At 38.2% G+C, this 19525-nt stretch overlaps 2 protein-coding genes across 8 annotated transcripts in view; both read left to right on the forward strand.

Annotated features, from left to right (window-relative positions):
* LOC127664593 (ankyrin repeat domain-containing protein 26-like) overlaps positions 1 to 18053 on the forward strand; it is a 68416-nt gene extending 50363 nt beyond the window's left edge. Inside the window, exons 11-13 of the mRNA XM_052156638.1 lie at positions 175 to 465; positions 1274 to 1476; positions 17897 to 18053. Coding sequence (XP_052012598.1) covers positions 175 to 465; positions 1274 to 1476; positions 17897 to 18053 — 651 coding nt within the window. The remainder of the gene's footprint in view (positions 1 to 174; positions 466 to 1273; positions 1477 to 17896) is intronic.
* LOC127665127 (ankyrin repeat domain-containing protein 26-like) overlaps positions 12066 to 19525 on the forward strand; it is a 94794-nt gene continuing 87334 nt past the window's right edge. For 5 of the 7 annotated variants that reach the window (XM_052157562.1, XM_052157558.1, XM_052157561.1 and 2 more), the window contains exons 1-2: positions 12066 to 12323; positions 13672 to 13787. The gene's annotated coding sequence lies outside the window, so the exon portion shown is untranslated. Of the gene's footprint in view, positions 12324 to 13671; positions 13880 to 19525 lie in introns of all 7 variants that reach the window. The other 2 variants (XM_052157559.1, XM_052157560.1) reach the window with 2 other exon arrangements.

Here is a 19525-nt window from a genome sequence, read left to right on the forward strand (position 1 = left end):
TGGAAAACCAGGTGTAAAGCCTGGGTTCATGCTGAAATTGTTGAAATTCATGGTGAATCCATGCCAAAATTCATGTTGAATTCAATTGGAATCATGCTGAAATTGCTATTAGTGTTATGTTAACCTTTTTTCTGCCTACTGCATTACTAGACAATATTAATTGTTTTCACTCAGCTTGAAAGTATGGAAACAAAACTACAACAAGAATTAATCCGCTGCCAATGCAAGGAAGATGAAAATAATCTTTGGGAGCAGAAAATAGCAGAAAGGAAAGCAGCCCGGGAGAACCGTGAAGCGGAAGAGGGTAGAATAAAGCAGCTTGAAGAGAAAATACTCAGCCTCAAAGCCGATATGGACAAGAACATGGTAGAGCGAAGTGAGGTAGAAAATCATAAGAAAGCCATTGAAGAGCAAGCTAGGAGTCAAGTCATGGAAAAAATAAACCAAGAGAACCAAGTCTTACGGGTAACTATAGTCATTTGTCCTGTGCTGTAATTCACTCCACCTCAAAATTCATATTCAATTATATTTTTTGTATGATTGTGTGTGTTTCTTCTGTGTTTCACAGCAGTTTCTTTTGTTGATTTCTGGAAAAAGAAGCCATACCCTTCTATTGATAATCCTGTTAGTTTTGACATTAATGCTAAAAGAATTCATCTTTCAGAATTCCAGTTTTCAATAGGAAATGTTGTGATTTATGAGATAGATTGAAACATGGTGGGAAAGAAAATCATTGTGATGTGGATATGATAATGTACTTCGGTTGTTTATAAGTTCCATGGCTTACTCTGAAATTATATTATTAATTTTTGAATTGTTATATGAATACCTCAGGGATGAGACTGTAGTCCTATGGTTGTATATCTCTTTGTCATCCACAAGTCCCTGGGTTCTGACTACAGCACCACAGAAAGAAATTATTAAAACAATTCTGCTTAAATCCACTGGAAGTTGTTGATAAAGAATTTGAACTCCAACTCCTTTCTCTTTCATTTAACACATTCTCTGCCTTGTGGAGCCAAATGCAGAGAAAATTACACAATAATTTGTTGGATGATTAGGTTTTAAATAAGTGTTTCCTTTATTTGGAATATATACATTGATATTTGTAATTTAAACAGAATCTTTCTGTGAGTTGAAGTTATTTATTTAATTTCATCTTGGTAATTTCATCATGAATACAAGATTTTGATAACACCAACCACTCCTCCTAATACATTTGAAATCTCCTTGGTTGTCCTCCTTTAAAATGTTTCTTTTTAATATTCTTAAGGAACTAGCTGCCTCTGAGCAACAGAAAGATCAGGAAAGACAGGATTACATCATGTCACTGGATCATAGATATAAGGAAATTGAACTTGAGATTGTGGAAACAAAATCTCGTGCAATTTCTGTGAAAGCACAACGGAGAACATTTGAAGAAAAATATAGAGCAGAATTGCAACTTGGAGAACGATTGAAATATGAACTTGAAAAGTAAGTCAGACTTTGGAAGCCTAGTAAGTCAGTGCACTGAATTTAAACTCTAGTGAAATGACTCATGTGGCTATTAGAGCCTGAAAGAACATTACCTTCCCGAAATAATATCCATACGTGTACTTCCCTTTAAAACACTTGTGTAGGACAGATAGCATTCCTCCACAGCTGTTGTAGGTTGGATGCAACTTTCGTCCTGCCATTATTATTATTTTATTTAATATATTCTTCATTTACATTTCAAATTAACCGTTTCCTGGTTCCCCCCCCCCCCCGAAAACCCGCAACCCATACTTCCCCCCTCTGCCTCCAAGAATATGACCTTACACCCAACCCACTCCCACCACCACACCCCATCCATTTCCCCTTACTGGGGCATCTATTGAGCCTTCACAGGACAAAGGACCGCTTTCCCCACAGATGCCCAATAAGGTATTCCTCTGCCACACCTTTGGCTGGAGCCATGTGTACCCTTTGGTTGATGGCTTAGTCCCTGGGAGCCCTGAGGCATCTCTTTGGCTGACATCATCAGTCTTCCTATAGGGCTGCAAACCCCTTCAGCTCCTCCAGTCTGCCCTCCAACTCCTCCATTGGGGACCACGTGCTCAGTCCAATGATTGCCATTAGCACCTTCCTGTGTATTTGTAAGGCTCTGGCAGGGCCTCTCCAGAAACAACCATAACACTCTCCTTTCAGTATGCTCTTCTTTTCATCCATAACAGTTTTGGGGTTTGATGACTGTTTATAGGATGAATCCTGAGGTAGGACAGTCTCTGGGTGGCCTTTCCTTCATTCTCTGCTCCACACTTTGTCTCCATAATTGCTCCTGTGAGTATTTTGTTCCCTTTCTCAGAGGAACCAAAGCACCCCCACTTTTGGTCTTCCTTCTTGAGCTTCCTGTGGTTTGTGAATTGTAACTTGTTTATTTTGAGATTTTGGGCTAATATACTCTTATCAATGAGTGCATACCATGTGTCTTCTTTTGTGATTGGGTTATCTCACTCAGGATGACACTTTCTAGTTCCATCCATTTCCCTAAGTATTTCATGAATTTCTTGTTTTTAATTGCTGAATAGTACTTCATTGTGTCTATATGCCACAATGTCTGTATCCATTCTTCTGTTGAAGGACATCTGGGTTCTTTCCAGCTTCTGCCTATTATAAATAAGGCTGCTATGAACATAGTGGAACATGTATCTTTATTATATGTTGGAAGAGGATGTATCTTTATTATATGTTGGATAGCAAGGTCCTCATGTAGTACTATGTCTAATTTTCTGAGGAACCACCAAACTGATTTCCAGAGTGGTTTTACCAGCTTGCAATCCCACTAGCAATGAAGAAGTGTTCCTCTTTCTCCACATCCTCTCCAGCATCTGCTGGCCCCAGGAGTTTTCATCTTAGCCATTCTGACTGCAGTGAGGTGGACTCTCAGGGTTCTTTTGATTTGCATTTCCCTGATGACAGAGAATGATGAACATTTCATTAGAGCCATTCGAGTTTTCTCAGTTGAGATTTCTCTACTTAGCTCTGTACCCATTTTAGTAGAGTTATTTGACTCCCTAGAGTCTAACTTCTTGAGTTCTTTGTATATATTGGATATTAACCCTGTCCAAGATGTAGGAATGGTAAAGATCTTTTCCCAATCTGTTGGTTGCCATTTTGTCCTATTGACAGTGTCCTTTGCTTTACATAAGGTTTGTGGTTTTATGAGATCCCATTTGTTGATTCTTGTTCTTAGAGCATAAGCCATTGGTGGTCTATTCAGGAAAATTTCCCCTGTGCCTATGTGTTTAAGGTTCTTCCCCACTTTCTCCTCTATAAGCTTCAGTGTATCTTGTTTTTTTTTTTTGTATTTATTTATTTATTTTATTTTTTATTCGATATATTTTTTATTTACATTTCAAATGTTTTCTGCTTTTCTGGACCTCCACTCCCCGAAAGTCCCATAAGTCCCCTTCCTTCCCCCTGTTCTCCCACCCACCCCTTCCCACTTCCCGGTTCTGGTTTTTCCCTATACTGCTTCACTGAGTCTTTCCAGAACAAGGGGCCACTCCTCCATTCTTCTTGTACTTCATTTGATGTGTGTATTATCTTTTGGGTATTCCCGTTTTCTAGGTTAATATCCACTTATTAGTGAGTGCATACCATGATTGATCTTTTGAGACTGGGTTACCTCACTTAGTATGATGTTCTTCAGCTCCATCCATTTGCCTAAGAATTTCATGAATTCATTGTTTCTAATGGCTGAATAGTACTCCATTGTGTATATATACAACATTTTTTGCATCCATTCTTCTGTTGAGGGATACCTGGGTTCTTTCCAGCTTCTGGCTATTATAAATAGGGCTGCTATTAACATAGTGGAGCATGTATCCTTATTTCATGCTGGGGAATCCTCTGGGTATATGCCCAGTGTGAAGATCCTTGATCCACTTGGACTTGAGCTTTGTACAAGGAGGTAAGAATGGGTCAATTTGCATTTTTCTTTATGCTGACCTCCGGTTGATACAGCACCATTTGTTAAAAATGCTGTCTTTTTTCCACTGGATGTTTTTAGCTCCTTTGTTGAATATCAAGTGACTGTAGGTGTGTGGGTTCATATCTGGGACACTTTCTTCCCTTTCCATAATAAAAGTTTACTTGAGGTGTGGACATTCAGCTAAGTACATATGCATGTTGGTAATTTCTAATTGCTAATTCATACAGCTGTAATTTTGGAACTCTCCTCATCAAATGTTCACTTAAGTAGAAGTGTTTAAAGGAAGGTTATAATAGAAACACAAAGAACGTAGCACACACCACAGAGTCTATTATTCTGGCTATTGGAATGTTATGTCTCTGTAATAGGAAATTTGTATGTTACCTGGAGGGACTCTGGTACATTAATGCTTTTCTAATTTACAAAAGGAACTATCCTTGCTGTTGACCTTAAGGTCTACTGCAGGTGTGAACAGAAATATAGATTATGAAGTTACTAAACATAATTGCTCATTCAGTATGGGAGGGAGGGCTGCATGAATGGCAAAAAGGGCAGGCCCCACAACTAATAACTCGACGAAGATCTTATAGTTTACCGGCCTCAGGGGTAGCCTGACTCACCAAATTCATGAAGGAAATGTTTCACTTTGCCATTTAATTCTATATCTGGAGTATATATGTTTTATAAATTTATGCATATTTAAATGCCTATGAGTATGACACAAAAAATGTATCAACCAACTAAACATTTCTTAACTTGTTACACTTTAAATACAGGGGCATCAACAATTTTTTTAAGTACAACCCTTCTAGACAGCAGTAGATTTGGTTATAAAATTGTGCCTCTTTGCTTACCTGTTCAACCTCTCTGAAGCTCTTGAATCACCATAATTTAGGATAGTCCACATGATAAGTAGCTGGTTAGCACAAAACACAATGAATGACATTTTTGTAGTTTTTTTAATATTGATTTGTTCAGGCTTTTTTAATTTAATGTTTACTTATTCAGTTTATATCCTACTCACTGCTGCCCCCCACCTGTCATCCCTTCTCACAATCAATCCCTCCTTTCCCTCCTTGACCTATGAGTGGATGGGGGCACACTGGCTTTCTGCCTCCCTGGCACTTCAAGGCTCTGCAGGGCTATGACCTTCCTTTTCTACTGGGACCAGACAAGGCAGCCCAGCTAGATGAATATATCCCAAGTATATAACATAGCTTTTGGGATAGATCCCGCTCCAGTTGTTCAGGACATACAAAATAACCAAGCTGCACATATGCTACATATGTGTAGGGAGGCGCCCAGGTCCTGTTTGTTTAAGTTATCTGGTTGGTGGTTCAGTCTCTTGAGATTCCCAAAGGTCCACCATAGTTGAATTGTTGGTATTACTATCCCCTTTTATTCTATTTTATTACTATCATTCCTTTTATTCTTTCTGAAGAGGCCCCAAATCCTTCCACTATTTGGCTGAAGGTGTGGGCATCTGTGTGTGTCAGTTGGCTGTTGGAGCCTTATAATGCACAGTCATGCTAGATTCTAGCCTGCAAGTATAACAGAGTATCATTAATAATGTCAGGGTTTAGTGCTTGTCAATGGGATGCATTTCAAGTTGGGATAGTGATTGGTTAGCTGTTCTCTCAAACTCTGCTTCATCCACAGTCCCTCTATTTCTTGGAAAAAGAACAAGATTTCTCTCAAAAATTTTGTGAGTTGGTTGTGTCCCTATTGCCAGACTGAAGATCCTGCCTGGCCACAGGAGGCTGCCTAATAAGACTCCATATCCTAAATGTTGTGAGTCACTGCTAAGGACGCCCCCATTGATTTAGGGCTCCTCCCCTACCCCATTTCTTTGTCTCTCCTGGAGATCCATCCTACCTTCCTGCTACCCAGTAATTTGCATTTTCCAGTAATTCTTATGGCAATCCTGACATCCCCTATCCCCCTCCACACTCCTCAACACACCAACCCCCTCTCTCCTTCAATTATTCTCTCCCACAATATTCCCTCTTTCCATCTACCTTCCACCACTACTCCATTCTTCCTTCTAAGTGAGTCTCAATCATCCTTGTTTGTGCCCTCTTTCTGCCTAGCCTCCTTGGATTTGTGGAATGCAGCATGAGTGTTCTTTATTTTATTGCAAATATTCAATTATATGCGTATACATACTTTTCGTGTCCTTTTGGGAATCTTGATATTCTCAAGATTCATCTCTACCTGAAAAATTCAAAATGTCTTTGGTTTTCATGGCAGAATAGTATTTCAGTTTTAGATATATCACATATTTTTTGTCCATTCTTAAGTTAAGGAACACCTAGGTTGTATCTAGTTTCTGGATATTACAAATTAAATTGTTATGAACATAGCTATGGAAGTGTATTTGTGGAATGGTGGAACATGTTTGGGTATATGCCTAGAAGTAGTAAATTTGGGTCTTGAGGTATTCCTAGTATTGGGAGAAACCACCGAATTGTTTTCCAGAGTGGTTGTACCAAGTCTTTGAGTAGATACCATGTAGCCATACTTTTGTTTCTATACCAACACCAGGCAGTTTTATCCTTATTGCTCTGCAGTACAGTTTGAGGTCACAGATATTGATTTCTTCTGAAGTTATTTTATTTTTCTTTTTTTTTATTCGATATAATTTATTTACATTTCAAATGATTTCCCCTTTTCTAGCCCCCCCCCCACTCCCCGAAAGTCCCGTAAGCCCCCTTCTCTTCCCCTGTCCCCCCTCCCACCCCTTCCCAGTTCCCCGTTCTGGTTTTGCCAAATACTGTTTCACTGAGTCTTTCCAGAACCAGGGACCACTCCTGCTTTCTTCTTTTTTTTTTTTTTTTTTTTTTTTTTTTTTTTGTCTTTTTTTTTTATTTGATATAATTTATTTACATTTCAAATGATTTCCCCTTTTCTAGCCCCCCCCCCCACTCCCCGAAAGTCCCGTAAGCCCCCTTCTCTTCCCCTGTCCTCCCTCCCACCCCTTCCCAGTTCCCCGTTCTGGTTTTGCCAAATACTGTTTCACTGAGTCTTTCCAGAACCAGGGACCACTCCTGCTTTCTTCTTGTATCTCATTTGATGTGTGGATTATGTTTTGGGTATTCCAGTTTTCTAGGTTAATAACCACTTATTAGTGAGTGCATACCATGATTCACCTTTTGAGTCTGGGTTACCTCACTTAGTATGATGTTCTCTAGCTCCATCCATTTGCCTAAGAATTTCATGAATTCATTGTTTCTAATGGCTGAATAGTACTCCATTGTGTAGATATACCACATTTTTTGCATCCACTCTTCTGTTGAGGGATACCTGGGTTCTTTCCAGCATCTGGCAATTATAAATAGGGCTGCTATGAACATAGTAGAGCATGTATCCTTATTACATGGTGGGGAATCCTCTGGGTATATGCCCAGGAGTGGTATAGCAGGATCTTCTGGAAGTGAGGTGCCCAGTTTTCGGAGGAACCGCCAGACTGATTTCCAGAGTGGTTGTACCAATTTGCAACCCCACCAGCAGTGGAGGAGTGTTCCTCTTTCTCTGCACCCTCTCCAACACCTGCTGTCTCCTGAATTTTTAATCTTAGCCATTTTGACAGGTGTAAAATGAAATCTTAGGGTTGTTTTGATTTGCATTTGTGTGAATATAATAGGTATGCTTCTGTATATTATCTGACCTCTTTACCTTGGGAAATTTAGTATTTTTTTTTTCAGTAAATTTTCTGTTTTGATTATTCTGTGTTGGTAGGATGTTCATTTCTGGTCCAGTCTATTTGGTGTTCTATAGGTTTGCTTTATAGGTTGTTTCTCCTTCTTTAGATTGAGAAAGTGTTTTGTTATTTTGTTCAGAATATTTTCAGGGCCTTGAAGGTGAGACTCTTCTTCTTCTTCTATTCCAATTATTCTTAAGTTAGGTCATTTAATGATATCACAGATTTCCAGGATATTTTGTGTCAGGAACTTTTTAGATTTACCATTTTTTGACAGATTTATTTCTTGTATTGTAGCTTCTATGCCTGAGATTCTTTCTTCCATCTCCTGTATTCTTTTAGTTATGCTTGCATCCATTGTTCCTATTCTCTTCCCCAGGTTTTCCAACTCCAGGATTCCATCAGTTTGTGTTTTCTTTATTGCTCCTATTTCGACTTCCTGGTCTTTCATGGTTTTATTTCTTTCTTTCACCTGTTTATTTGTATTACTCTGTATATTTTTAAAGGATTTATTTGTTTCCACTTTAAAGACCTCTACCTGTTGGGCTTATGTCCTGTATTTCTTCACAGGATTTATTCATTTCCTCTTTAAAGTCCTGTATCATTTCTATAAGATTGAATGAAAGGCCATTTTCCTGTGCTTAAGTTGTAATAAGATATCCTAGGCTTGCTCTAGAAGTTTATCTGTGCTCCGAAGGTGTCATATTGGCCTGACTTTTTAAATTATGTTCTTTTTAGGACGTGTTTCCATCTGTATGACTTTGGTCCTTTGATGTATCTTTTATAGTAGGTATGGCGGGGGGATCTTAAAAACAATGGTCCTCCTATGGCAGGCCTCTGATCGATATCCTTAGATTGTGTGGTAATAGATCTGAAGGTCTCTGTGGTTAAGTAGCTGCAGACCTATTGAAGGTTGAAAGAGAGAATAGGGGGAGAATGGAGGTTCCCCTGGGACATCTGGCTGCTCAGAGCAGGTGGGCTTGCTCCAGAGGACTCAGAAAGCAGGGAAGATGGGTTGGGGACTGGAAGCTTACCTGTGTGTTTCAGGCTCAGCAGAAGAAGGTGGGCAGACAGGGAGAAGGAGAGTGGAGGTCCAGCTGGAATATGAGGCTGCTCAGGCTGTTTAGACATTTTTTGTCTTATTGATTTTTGCCTGTATTTTTTGATTTCTGATTTTGTGAATATGTGTGTGTGTGTGCTTCTTGGTCTCTTTTGTTTCTTGCCAGTAACAAAGAAATACAAAGAAAAGGCATGGAGTTGGGTTTGTAGGGAGGGGGTAAAACCTTGGAGAATTTGACAGAGGTGAAAATTATGATCAGATTGTAATGCTTTTTAATAAAAAAATTAAATTATGTATCATATATCATTGTTATACACTTAAATTATAAATAGAATAATCGCCAGGTGGTGGTGGCACACTCCCTTAATCCCAGCACTCTGGGAGGCAGAGGCAGGTAGATTTCTGAGTTTGAGGCCAGCCTGGTCTACAGAGTGAGTTCCAGGACATCCAGGGCTATGTTGAGAAACCCTGTCTCAAAAAACCAAAAAAAAAAGTGATAAATGGAATAATCATGTTAAGTTTTCTAAAATTTTCTGTACATCTATGAACACCAAAATCATTCAATATTATGCCAATATATAATAAAAGTATATGCCTCCTGGGAAAAACAAATCACCTTTGAATTGTGTGAAGTAATTATAGTAATTTAAACTTTCAATTATTATAGTAGTCATTCTCTGAAATATTTTGACTGGTAAAAGAATGTTTAAACAGAAATCACATTTCTTCTTACAGCAATTGTCAAAATACAATTTTGGGAGTCATTTAGGAAAAGTATGTGACATGAAATGTTTTCCTCTGCAGTATTTACAGCAGTATTGTGGAGTTACAGAACACCAAGTCCAGGCTTGCCTCTGAGAGAAGGATGAACAGGTTGTCACACATCCACACTCACCACAGATCTGTCTCAGAGGGAACCAGTGACAGAAGTCTTCAGAATATCTTTGGGTTCAACAGCACAGGGGCCACGATTTAAGTCCACATTCAAGAAGGAGAGCTTGGTGGGATAGCTTAATAAGGTTAGTTATGCTTTTGTCTCTCTAAGTGTTTCAGGTTTCTGATAGTATTGTATTTGAAGTTTGATGAACCACTGAAGTGGATAGCTGACACAAAATTCTCATTTTTCAGATATGCTCCTTTGTTAACCTGAGTCAGTAACTAGAACAAATTTGGAATATTTTAAATTTCTTTCCAGTTGGAACTTGAATGAGATTTCCAACAAAACCTGAATGTTTGTTGACAAGACACAGTGGGTAGAGGTTCTTGCCACCATTTGACCACAATGTTCATTCCCTGGACCCCATGTAGTATGAGGAGTGAACCTCTTTAGTGTTGTCCTCTGGCTATAACAGAGGAGGTGTGGCATGCACATTAAAATAACTTAAGGTATATTCCAATTACATCCGTTTTTTACCTTTTAGGTGACACTGTTTTATCTAGGACTTAAGTATTTAGTGGTTTTATAATCAATTTTTTGGGTCAATATCCACCATTTTCGCTTAAAGATTGAAAGTTAAACTCTTAACCGCATGTGCATAGTTGAATTTAAGAATTCCTCCGCTCCTCTGACATAGGCAAATCCATATTTTCTCTCTTTAGAAAACAAATGGTCCAACAAATGAACAAACATACCAAATTTAAACAAAGCAAAATGATAAACCAACAATACATCACCCCAAGACCTTAACATCCAGGAAAAATCGCAAGAAACACACAAAACTCAGCCATTGTTAAGCGTTTTAAATATTTTTATATATAAGAAAGCATATATATCGGTAATCTTGCTTAATTATCCTTTAGTAAAAGGGTTCCAAAATGTAACTCAGAAAATATTTTAAGTGAAAAAGTCTTTCTGGAAAGCAGCAGAAACTTTTCATATTATCCACTAATAATATTAATTTCTCTCCATCCCATTTATTTGAAAAATTTCTTATTTGAAATTTCCCTAAAACTATCATGGCTTTTAGCAGCACCCAGTAAGTATGTTCTGTTATAGTCTAATTGCAAAGACACAGTGAATAGAGATAATATTCATGTTGATACATATAATTGTTGAGATGGTGGAATTACATACAGAAATAAAACAGTGCAATTATAAGAATTGTAAATCTGTTGCAGTTTTATTTTCAGTGTGTATCGCTACTATTAAAATGTTCATTTCAACAACCTCTTTTTTTGCTTTGTTTTGTTTTTTGAGGCAGGATTTCTCTGTGCAGCCCTGGCTGTTCTGGAACTCACTCTGTAGACCAGGCTAGCCTCAAACAAACTCTGAAGAAACATGGAACAGCAGATTATATTTGTGTAGATAGAAGCCCTTTGCTTCATATTTTTTATTGGCTTTATGTATAAAATGTAAAACACACAGGGGTAATCAAAAGGTGTCTAGGACAGCATTACAGTGAAATTACATCTTTAAATGTATTACTTACATTATTTTGTACTTTAAAAAAAGACAACTAGCTGAGTTTTCATCAGAACGTTTTCATGTTTTTGAAGGCAGGGCAATGGTCTAAGCATTTCCAAGGCATAAAGTTGGTCCACTCAAACAACCCTTGAATGAATGTGAAATTGTTAAATATGTCACAATACAGACAATTCTCATCAGTCATTACTGTAAAATTCAGGTAATGTATCCTTTTATAGGAACATGATGAATTCTGATATAAGCAAAGATGGGATCCAAGCTATTTTGAAGGGATAATTCTCTTAATATTTTCAAGGACAAAGGAGGTCTGTGGCACTTGCAGTTTTCTTGGATTAGTTAGATCACGCTGGACTTCATAAGGAAGATTGAAAATGTCCTTCTGTCCATGTGCAAGACACAACTCCATAATGTGACCTCTGCTGCATGGCCTGCATAAGATACTGAGCTGTTGTTCATCAAAATCTTAGGGTTAAGCAAGAACGCAATAACACAGGTCCTAAAATTCTGTGGATGTGGCTATTTCAGCTAGCAATGCAAATATTATAGTAACGTACAGCATCTAGCTGTCTAAATTTATAGCAAATGATGCAAAGGTCAGATAAGATATGGTATACCTGGAACTAGTACTGAGTTTATTATCTCTGGCCATTAGTGTGTCTCTTTGAATGTTTTTATGGTCAATGTCTCTTTGAATTTTGTCTAAATCTAAGGAGAATTTTTTATCAAAGTTTAGAGCTCTACGTCCAGATTTCCTTTTCACCTTTATTAAGTGAGCTTTCCCAGACCATTAAATCTCATGGCTTTGGTTACTGACATGGAGGATAGAGTCTTAGTGTCTGTGCTGTGATCATTGGCTATAACACTCATGTTCACTTGCAAATTTCAAATTCTGGATTACACACTCAATCTATGTCGCAAAGCTTATTCTGTATTTGTTATTTTTAGAGTTTGTAGATAAATAATAAAATTATCCTTAGCTAGTTTATAAATTTTATGGCTAATATTGTAAGTTATATTTATATTTACCATGTAGAATTCTTTTTAATAACTAGAGTTATTTTTTCCTTTTTTTCTGGAATGAAATATGTGGATTCCTGCAAAATTTAAACAAGCTCCACTCCTGAGTTACCCTACCTTCTCTGAGATCAAGTCTTAAAAATGTTCTACAGTTTCATCAAAGGTAAAATTGGCTCACTTCATGTTTTGATCAAGTAGTACTTCAAATAGGCATAACTTAAATTGCTGTGACAATCAACAAGTACCCTTTTGTGCTAGAGCCTATAACCAGACTCAGGACCTCATAGGTCCCCCACAACTGCAGTGACTCACATCCTTGCAAAACATTCATGTCTACATTGATACATTTGTTTGCTTTTGACCAAGGACCTTGTTCAGTGTATTCTCAAATCCACTGTCTTTCAGTATCAGTCTTCTGATCATGCTTTGGGATTTGGGATTGTTGTTATATACCAAGCATTTTTTAAATCAAAATAATTTCTTTAATTCTGTGCTTTTCAAATATCTGTTCAGTTTGTCAACTATTACTCTAAATATTTCATTCAAATATGTCAAACACACAATAGCCAGAAAACTATAAGTTGTTTCCTAAGGTAATACTGACTTTGAACAAAATGTTGATTTAATTTACTTATGAACCAACAGCTGGCCAGGTGCATTGCCAGTGGAGCACCTGTCTATTCTGAATTCTAAGTCTAATTACTATTCTAGTTCTTGGGCCCTAAGGGCACACTTGCATGGGACTGTTTGTTGCCTCAGGCCAGTGCCTCATACCTGCTTGCTTTGCTTTCTTTTATCTCATATATAAACCACATAGTCAATCATCATGGAGCATATGTTAGATAAGCTGTTGGTGAGACATTCCTTTCTCCAGCCATCTAAGGCTTATGCTAATAGTAGAGCACTTCAAGGTAGATGTCATGATAACCAGAGAGACTGCATGCTTTAGCATGAAAAATATTAGATAAAACTTTATGAAGTTCATGGACATATTTTACTTATTTTCTTATGTCTCTCACAAAGTCTTTCATATATTTTTCTCATCTGGAACTAATACTTGAGTGTCTCAGTCACACAATGCCTCAATTTTAATTGGAAAATATCAGGATACTGTTTATTCTGATTGTACACATTACACTAAGACACTTGGAGTTTCTCTTTTTGAGTTAGTAGAGTGAGAGTGGGTCTAAAACCTTAAACGTCATAGTTTTGCTGTTGCAAATTTGTACATAGATTTTAGGCAGACATCTTTGGGATTTATGCAATCTGTTGTGAGTCATCTTTTCTTCCAAAAATGATGTACACACATGATCCAAAAACGTGCTTGTGTTGTCATTTTATATAGGGATCTTGTCACACTGTGTGGGACAGTCAGTTCTGTATTCTTGGTTCTCTGTATTCCCATGGCTACTCTGTGAATTCTATCACCTTGGCCAGCTTATTTTCGTTTGCCTTCATTTAATTTTATTTTTTAAAAGATTTATTTATTTATTTATTTATTTTATGTATAGGTTTGCACTGTCACAGTTTTCAGACATATCAAAAGAGAGCATCGGATCTCCATTTCAGGTGGTGGTGAGCCAGTCCCTGGTTTCTGGCAACTGAACTCAGGACCTCTGGAAGAAGAGTGAGTGCTCTTAACTGGTGACTCATTTCTCCAGCACTCTTCTTCATGTTAAACAAGGAACTTTGTTGACTAATTCAGAATGTTGTGTGGAGGTGAGAGGATGATATTGTCTCCAGGTATCCTATCTACAGCTTACCTCACGCAATTCAGCACAGGGCTGGGGACAAGCAAATCTGGAAGTTATGGGTTCACAAGTGTAGCCACACCCCATCCTTGTCTCACAGCAGAGAGAGTTTTCAAGGGGAGGAAAGGGAAGACCTCCAGTTGCCTTGCAGAGAGAGAGATCCTTGAGATTGGATTCTTAATGATAAGTCTGGGAGATAGTGGAGAAATCTGGGACTAGAGTAATATGTTTTATTTGTAGAGCAGAAGGGCCCAAAGTTCCTCTGCTCCACCCTAAATGCCCTTTGTTTCTATCACAGGTACCTTTTTGTAACTGGTATTCTTAGACACTGTTGTCTCCTACATATGCTGCTATGTCTTTAAGTTTGTTTTTGAGGAACAAATCTCCAAAAACAGAAGTTTGAAAACAAATAAGAGATTGAGTTTATCTCAGCTGTAGAATTATGGTCTTTTGTAATTTCCCTGACAATTGCCCCCGTAATGATAGCCCATCTGGGCCACCCAAATGAGCAATATGATTCTGTGACAGTGGCTGGTTAAATATGAATTTACCAAAAAGAAAGGCAAAAGGCATAAGTCAAGAAACTACACTATGGGAAGCTGTTCTAGGCAAGTTCTGCAAGATCATACAAATCTATGGAAAGGGAAGTCTTTATTTTTAAGTTTTTTAGGTTACTCCAAATGGATTTCAGTGTAGCATTTTCATATGTGTGTGTCATACTTCATTCTTATGCATCCCCAATCCCCACTGGCTTTCCCCATACACACAGCAGTAGTATTCTGATTGAACAAAGCCTGAGCTGAGTGAGACTCACAACATGACAGTATCATTGCATCACCATCCCCATCACCAAGCACCTCTTAGATTGCAGATCTCTTGGCACTACCCTGATGTATTAGAATAAAACAACCTGTGGGAAAATTTATACAATCTGTTAGTGAAGGTATTTATGGAAATTCATAACGACATTACTAGAGGAGTTGCGATTTATTTAATCTATGTAATTTTATTTATTTGCATTCTAGTAATTTCCCCCTCTCAGTCTTCCTCTTATGCTTCATTCCATTCCTCCTCCCTCTTGCCTCAGAGAGGGTGGTTCCCCCCACCAGGCCTCACCTTTTCCTGGGGCCTCAAGTCCATCAAGGTTTCAGCACATCATCTCCCACTGATATTAGACCAGGCAGGACCCTGCTACATATGTGTCAGGGCCCTTGGACCAGCTTTTCTGTGCTCCTGGTTGGTGGCCCAGGCTCTGGTAGCTCCATGGGCTCTGGGTTAGTTGAGAATGGTGATCTTCATATGAAGTTGCTCTCCCTTCCAGCTTCTTCAATCCTTCACTAATTAAAAAATCAGGGTTCTCAACATCAGCCCAATTGTTGGGTGTAAGTATCTCCTTCTGAGTCAGTCAGCTGCTGGTAGGGCCTCTCAGAGGACAGCCACACCTGGCTCTTTTCTGTAAGCACATCACAGCATAGTAGAGTCAGCCCTTGGTGGCCTCCCATGATATGGATCCAAAGTTGGGCTTGTCATTCGACTGCCTTTCCTTCAGTCTCTTCTCTATTTTTTGTACCTGATGTTCTTTTAAACAGGCAAAAGTCTGGGTCAGGTATTTTAACTGTGGGTTAGTAACCCTATCCCTCCATGTGAGTCTATGTCTGTCTCCTGGAGGTAGACTCTTCAAGTTCCCTTTCCCCAAAATGTTAGGTGCCCCCAATAAGTGTGGAGAATGTCTAACTTCCAGGAACTCTGGAACTTTCTACAGGGTCCTCACACCTCTCACTCCACTTATTTTCATTCCTTGCCTTGATCCTCTAGGCTTCTCTCCAGACACTTCTTGCATACCTGTTTATGTTTACCCCCACCTCGATCCCTGCCTCCCTTTACCTCCTGTGAGTATTTCCTTCCTGCTTCCATGTGGGATCGAAGCCTCCTCATTTGGGCATTTCTGCTTGTTACAACCTAATGTCTGTAGGTTGAATCTGTACTTTTTGGCTAATATCCACCTATGGATAGCATGCATGTTCTTTTGGGTCTGAGTTACCTAATTTAGCATATTTTCTAGTTCCATTCATTTGTCTGCCAAATTCATGAATGTCATCATTTTTATTAACTGAATAGAATTCCAATGTGTAAATGAGCCACATTTTCTGTATCCATTCTTTGGTTGAGGGAAATCTGTGTTGTTTCTAGCCTCAGGCTATTACAAATAGGGCTGCTATGAACATGGTACAGTACGTGTCCAAGTAGTGTGGTGGGGAGTCCTTTGGGTATGTTCCCAAAAGTGGTATAGCTGGGTCATCAGGTAGAAGTATTTCCAATTTTCTGAGGAATCAACAGATTGAATTCCAGAGTAGTTGTGCCGGTTTGCAATCCCACCAGCAACAGACAAGTGTTCCTCTTTTTCCACATCTTTCTCAGCAAGTGCTGTCAGTTGAGTTGTGGGTCTTCACCATTCTGATTGGAATGAGGTAGGAACTCACGGTCATTTTGTTTTATACTTTGCTAAAACCAATAGTGATATTAATCACATGGTATTGTTACAGGGACAGAGAAATCAATGGTATCAAATTGAAGATGCAGGAGAAAAGTCATAGACTTATGGACACTTGATTTTTGATAAAGAAACAAAAAAAATACAGTGGAACAAAGAAAGAATCTACAATAACTAGTGCTGGTCTAACTGATGCTCTGTATGTAGGAGACCAAATATATATCCATACTTATCACCTTGAGAAAAGCTCAAGTCCAAGTGGATGGTGTTCCTCAATATCAAACCAGATACACTGAGTCTAATAGAAGAGAACTTGTAAAAGAGTTTCAAACTCACTTGCACAGGGGGAAAATTCCAGAAGAGAACACCAATGGCTCAGGATCTAAGATCAACAATTGATAAATGGGACCTCATGAAACTGAAAAGATTCTGTAAGACAAAAGGTGGCATCATTAGCACAACTAGGCAACGTAAGGTTGGGAAAAATTTTTCACTAACTGTACTTCCTACTGGAGGCTAATATCTAAAATATATAAAGAACTCAACAAGTTCATCTACAAAAACCCAAATAACCTAATTAAAAATGTGGTACAGAGATAAACAGAGAATTTACAACAGAAGAATCTTGTAAGGCAAAGAAACACTTAAAAATATTCAAAGTCCTTTGTTATCAGGAGTTGTGATTTTGATATTAAGTGAAACTTGAAGAATGATATTTCCTTGAATCCTCACAAGATATTCTGGATACTTATAAGGGAAGATAAATTAATTAGACAGACTAAAGAAATGTTACAGGATGGGAGGCATTCATAGTCTTGTTTAATCTTGCAATTGTCATAAATATGTATACATCAAATAAATCTTCACTATATTATAACCATCAGATTGGAAAGAAAACCCTGTTAGGCTCCTTTCGGTTCTACATTAGAAAGAGGGGACAAAATAGTAAATATGATGTGTTTCCTAGTGATTCATAATTTTGGGACTTCCATAAATGATTACAATGACTTGCTTTCTGTTGGGGAGATGGTCTCCTGTCCTTTGCCATTATCATAATTTCACAATTAATGTTCATCCTCTAGAGGGCCAAAATTTTAAAACTCTCCTACAAGTTAAGTGTCTATACTTCTGTGCTCTTCCTCACCTGATGTAAGCATCCCTTCCCATGGCATATATGAGATTAGGGAAATCACTATTTTTATAGTGTCATGTGTTTTGCCAAAATATCCACTTCCTCTGCATCATATCTCTCAAGAAAAACATCCGAGGAACACTTTTGTCAGAAATGTTGCAAACATTTGGTAAAGCACTTTCCATTCTTCACTCCAATACAGAATATGTGGCATACTCTTTGAATGAAGTCTCAATTCGCCATGTTTTTTGAATGCTTCATAATTATTCCTATTAGTTTCTCAAATAATGTTATGAGATGAATATTTATTATTGAGTCTAGTTATATAAAATGTCTAGTCCCATTCTTGTTCTTATTGACAGGGTCAGATTGTTCTTGCATTTGACCCCCATTATAATCCAGACTAAAGCTGGACCCCCTCAGCCCCATGCCTATCAGCTCCCTGCTGCACCACCAGTGTCACCCAGCCCAGTGGCCTTGAACAAGGCCAGCACTTCAGGCCTGGACTATCTGCCTTAGGCAGCTGTGCAGCCAAGCTGAGAGGAGTCGGTGGCCCTAAGTCAGTGGCCCTGGGGCACAGGCAGCTTGATCCTGGGCCTTGGAAGAGCCATGTACAGCCAGAGAAGGCATCCAGGAGAAAATTGTCTTTTATAACTTCATGGCCTTTTGTCCTGCAGAAGCAGCCATGAGAGAGAACCGGTGAAACAGATAAAACTGGTGAAAGAACTCTGGCCCACAGCTGACATGTAGATATTTGGGAGCATTAGTACAGGCCTCTATCTTCCAACAAGTGACAGCCCTCATTGTCTTTGGAAAGTGGGAATGTCCTCCATTACAGTTGTTGGAACAAGCCCTTAGGAAGCACGTCTTGGCTGAGCCATGCTCCATCAAAGTTCTTGACTAAGCTACAGTGCCCATCATAAAGCTTACAGATCAGGAGACTGAAGTAAAAGTATGAAAACAAAAATATAAAGCTCTATCTTCAACAAATTCCCATTAGTGGCATTTTGCCCCGGTAAAACACTGTGAATGAGGGCATTCCTGGATTCTTAGTTCAAACCCTGTTCTGACCCTGCCCGTGATTTTAGAAAGTACAAAACTTTTCTGTGTGTCAGCTATGAAAGAGTAATTACTAATGTCCATCTCAGGGTTCTGTGAATAATAACTCAGTGTGTCCTTGCAAAGGGCCTGCCACATAGAAACATGAAAAGACCATTAGCTGTCTTAGGTGAATCTTAGTTTGTGCTCTGTATTTATTCTCTACTCTAAGAGTGACTGTAAAACTCAGCGAGCAACAATTTAAAACTGTCCTGATTAAGACATGAGTTCATTCACAGGAGAATTTTATAATTTTATCCAATATCTATTTATTGGTTCATACAATAAATATTTATAATATATCTAGCATGTATATAAAATATGCATATAATATAACCAAAACCCATATTGTAACACAGAAAATAAAATTCAAAAGGAAAAAAAGGACTTCCTATAAAAATTTATTCCATCAGTACATAGGTCGGTTTAATCAGACTAGAACAGTGTTCTATGCTGGAGAGCAAGACATTGAGTTGACCAAATTTTTTTAAACATTTGCAGGTTCAAAATGTTTTATGATTTAAAACACTTAGAACTTGAAAATGAGTTTAAGGAAGAACTACAGGACTTTTCACTGTGAAAAGGGTTGTTTAGAATTATTTTACTAATTACAATACATGTGCTGTTCTCTTGTGAAAATGAATGTTTTCTTCATATGTTAGATGACCCACCAGAAATGGAGGAGTATCCCTCTTTCTCCACATCCTCCCAAGCATCTGTTGTCACATGAGTTTTTCATTTTAGCCATTCTGACTGGTTTGAGGTGGAATCTCAGGGTTGTTTTGATTTGCATTTCTTGATAATTAGGGATGTTGAACATTTATTTAGGTGCTTCTCTCCATTAGATATTCCTCAGTTGAAAATTATTTGTTCAGCTCTGTACTCAATTTTTA

This window comes from Apodemus sylvaticus, chromosome 14 (assembly GCF_947179515.1).
Source record: "Apodemus sylvaticus chromosome 14, mApoSyl1.1, whole genome shotgun sequence".
Taxonomy (NCBI): domain Eukaryota; kingdom Metazoa; phylum Chordata; class Mammalia; order Rodentia; family Muridae; genus Apodemus; species Apodemus sylvaticus.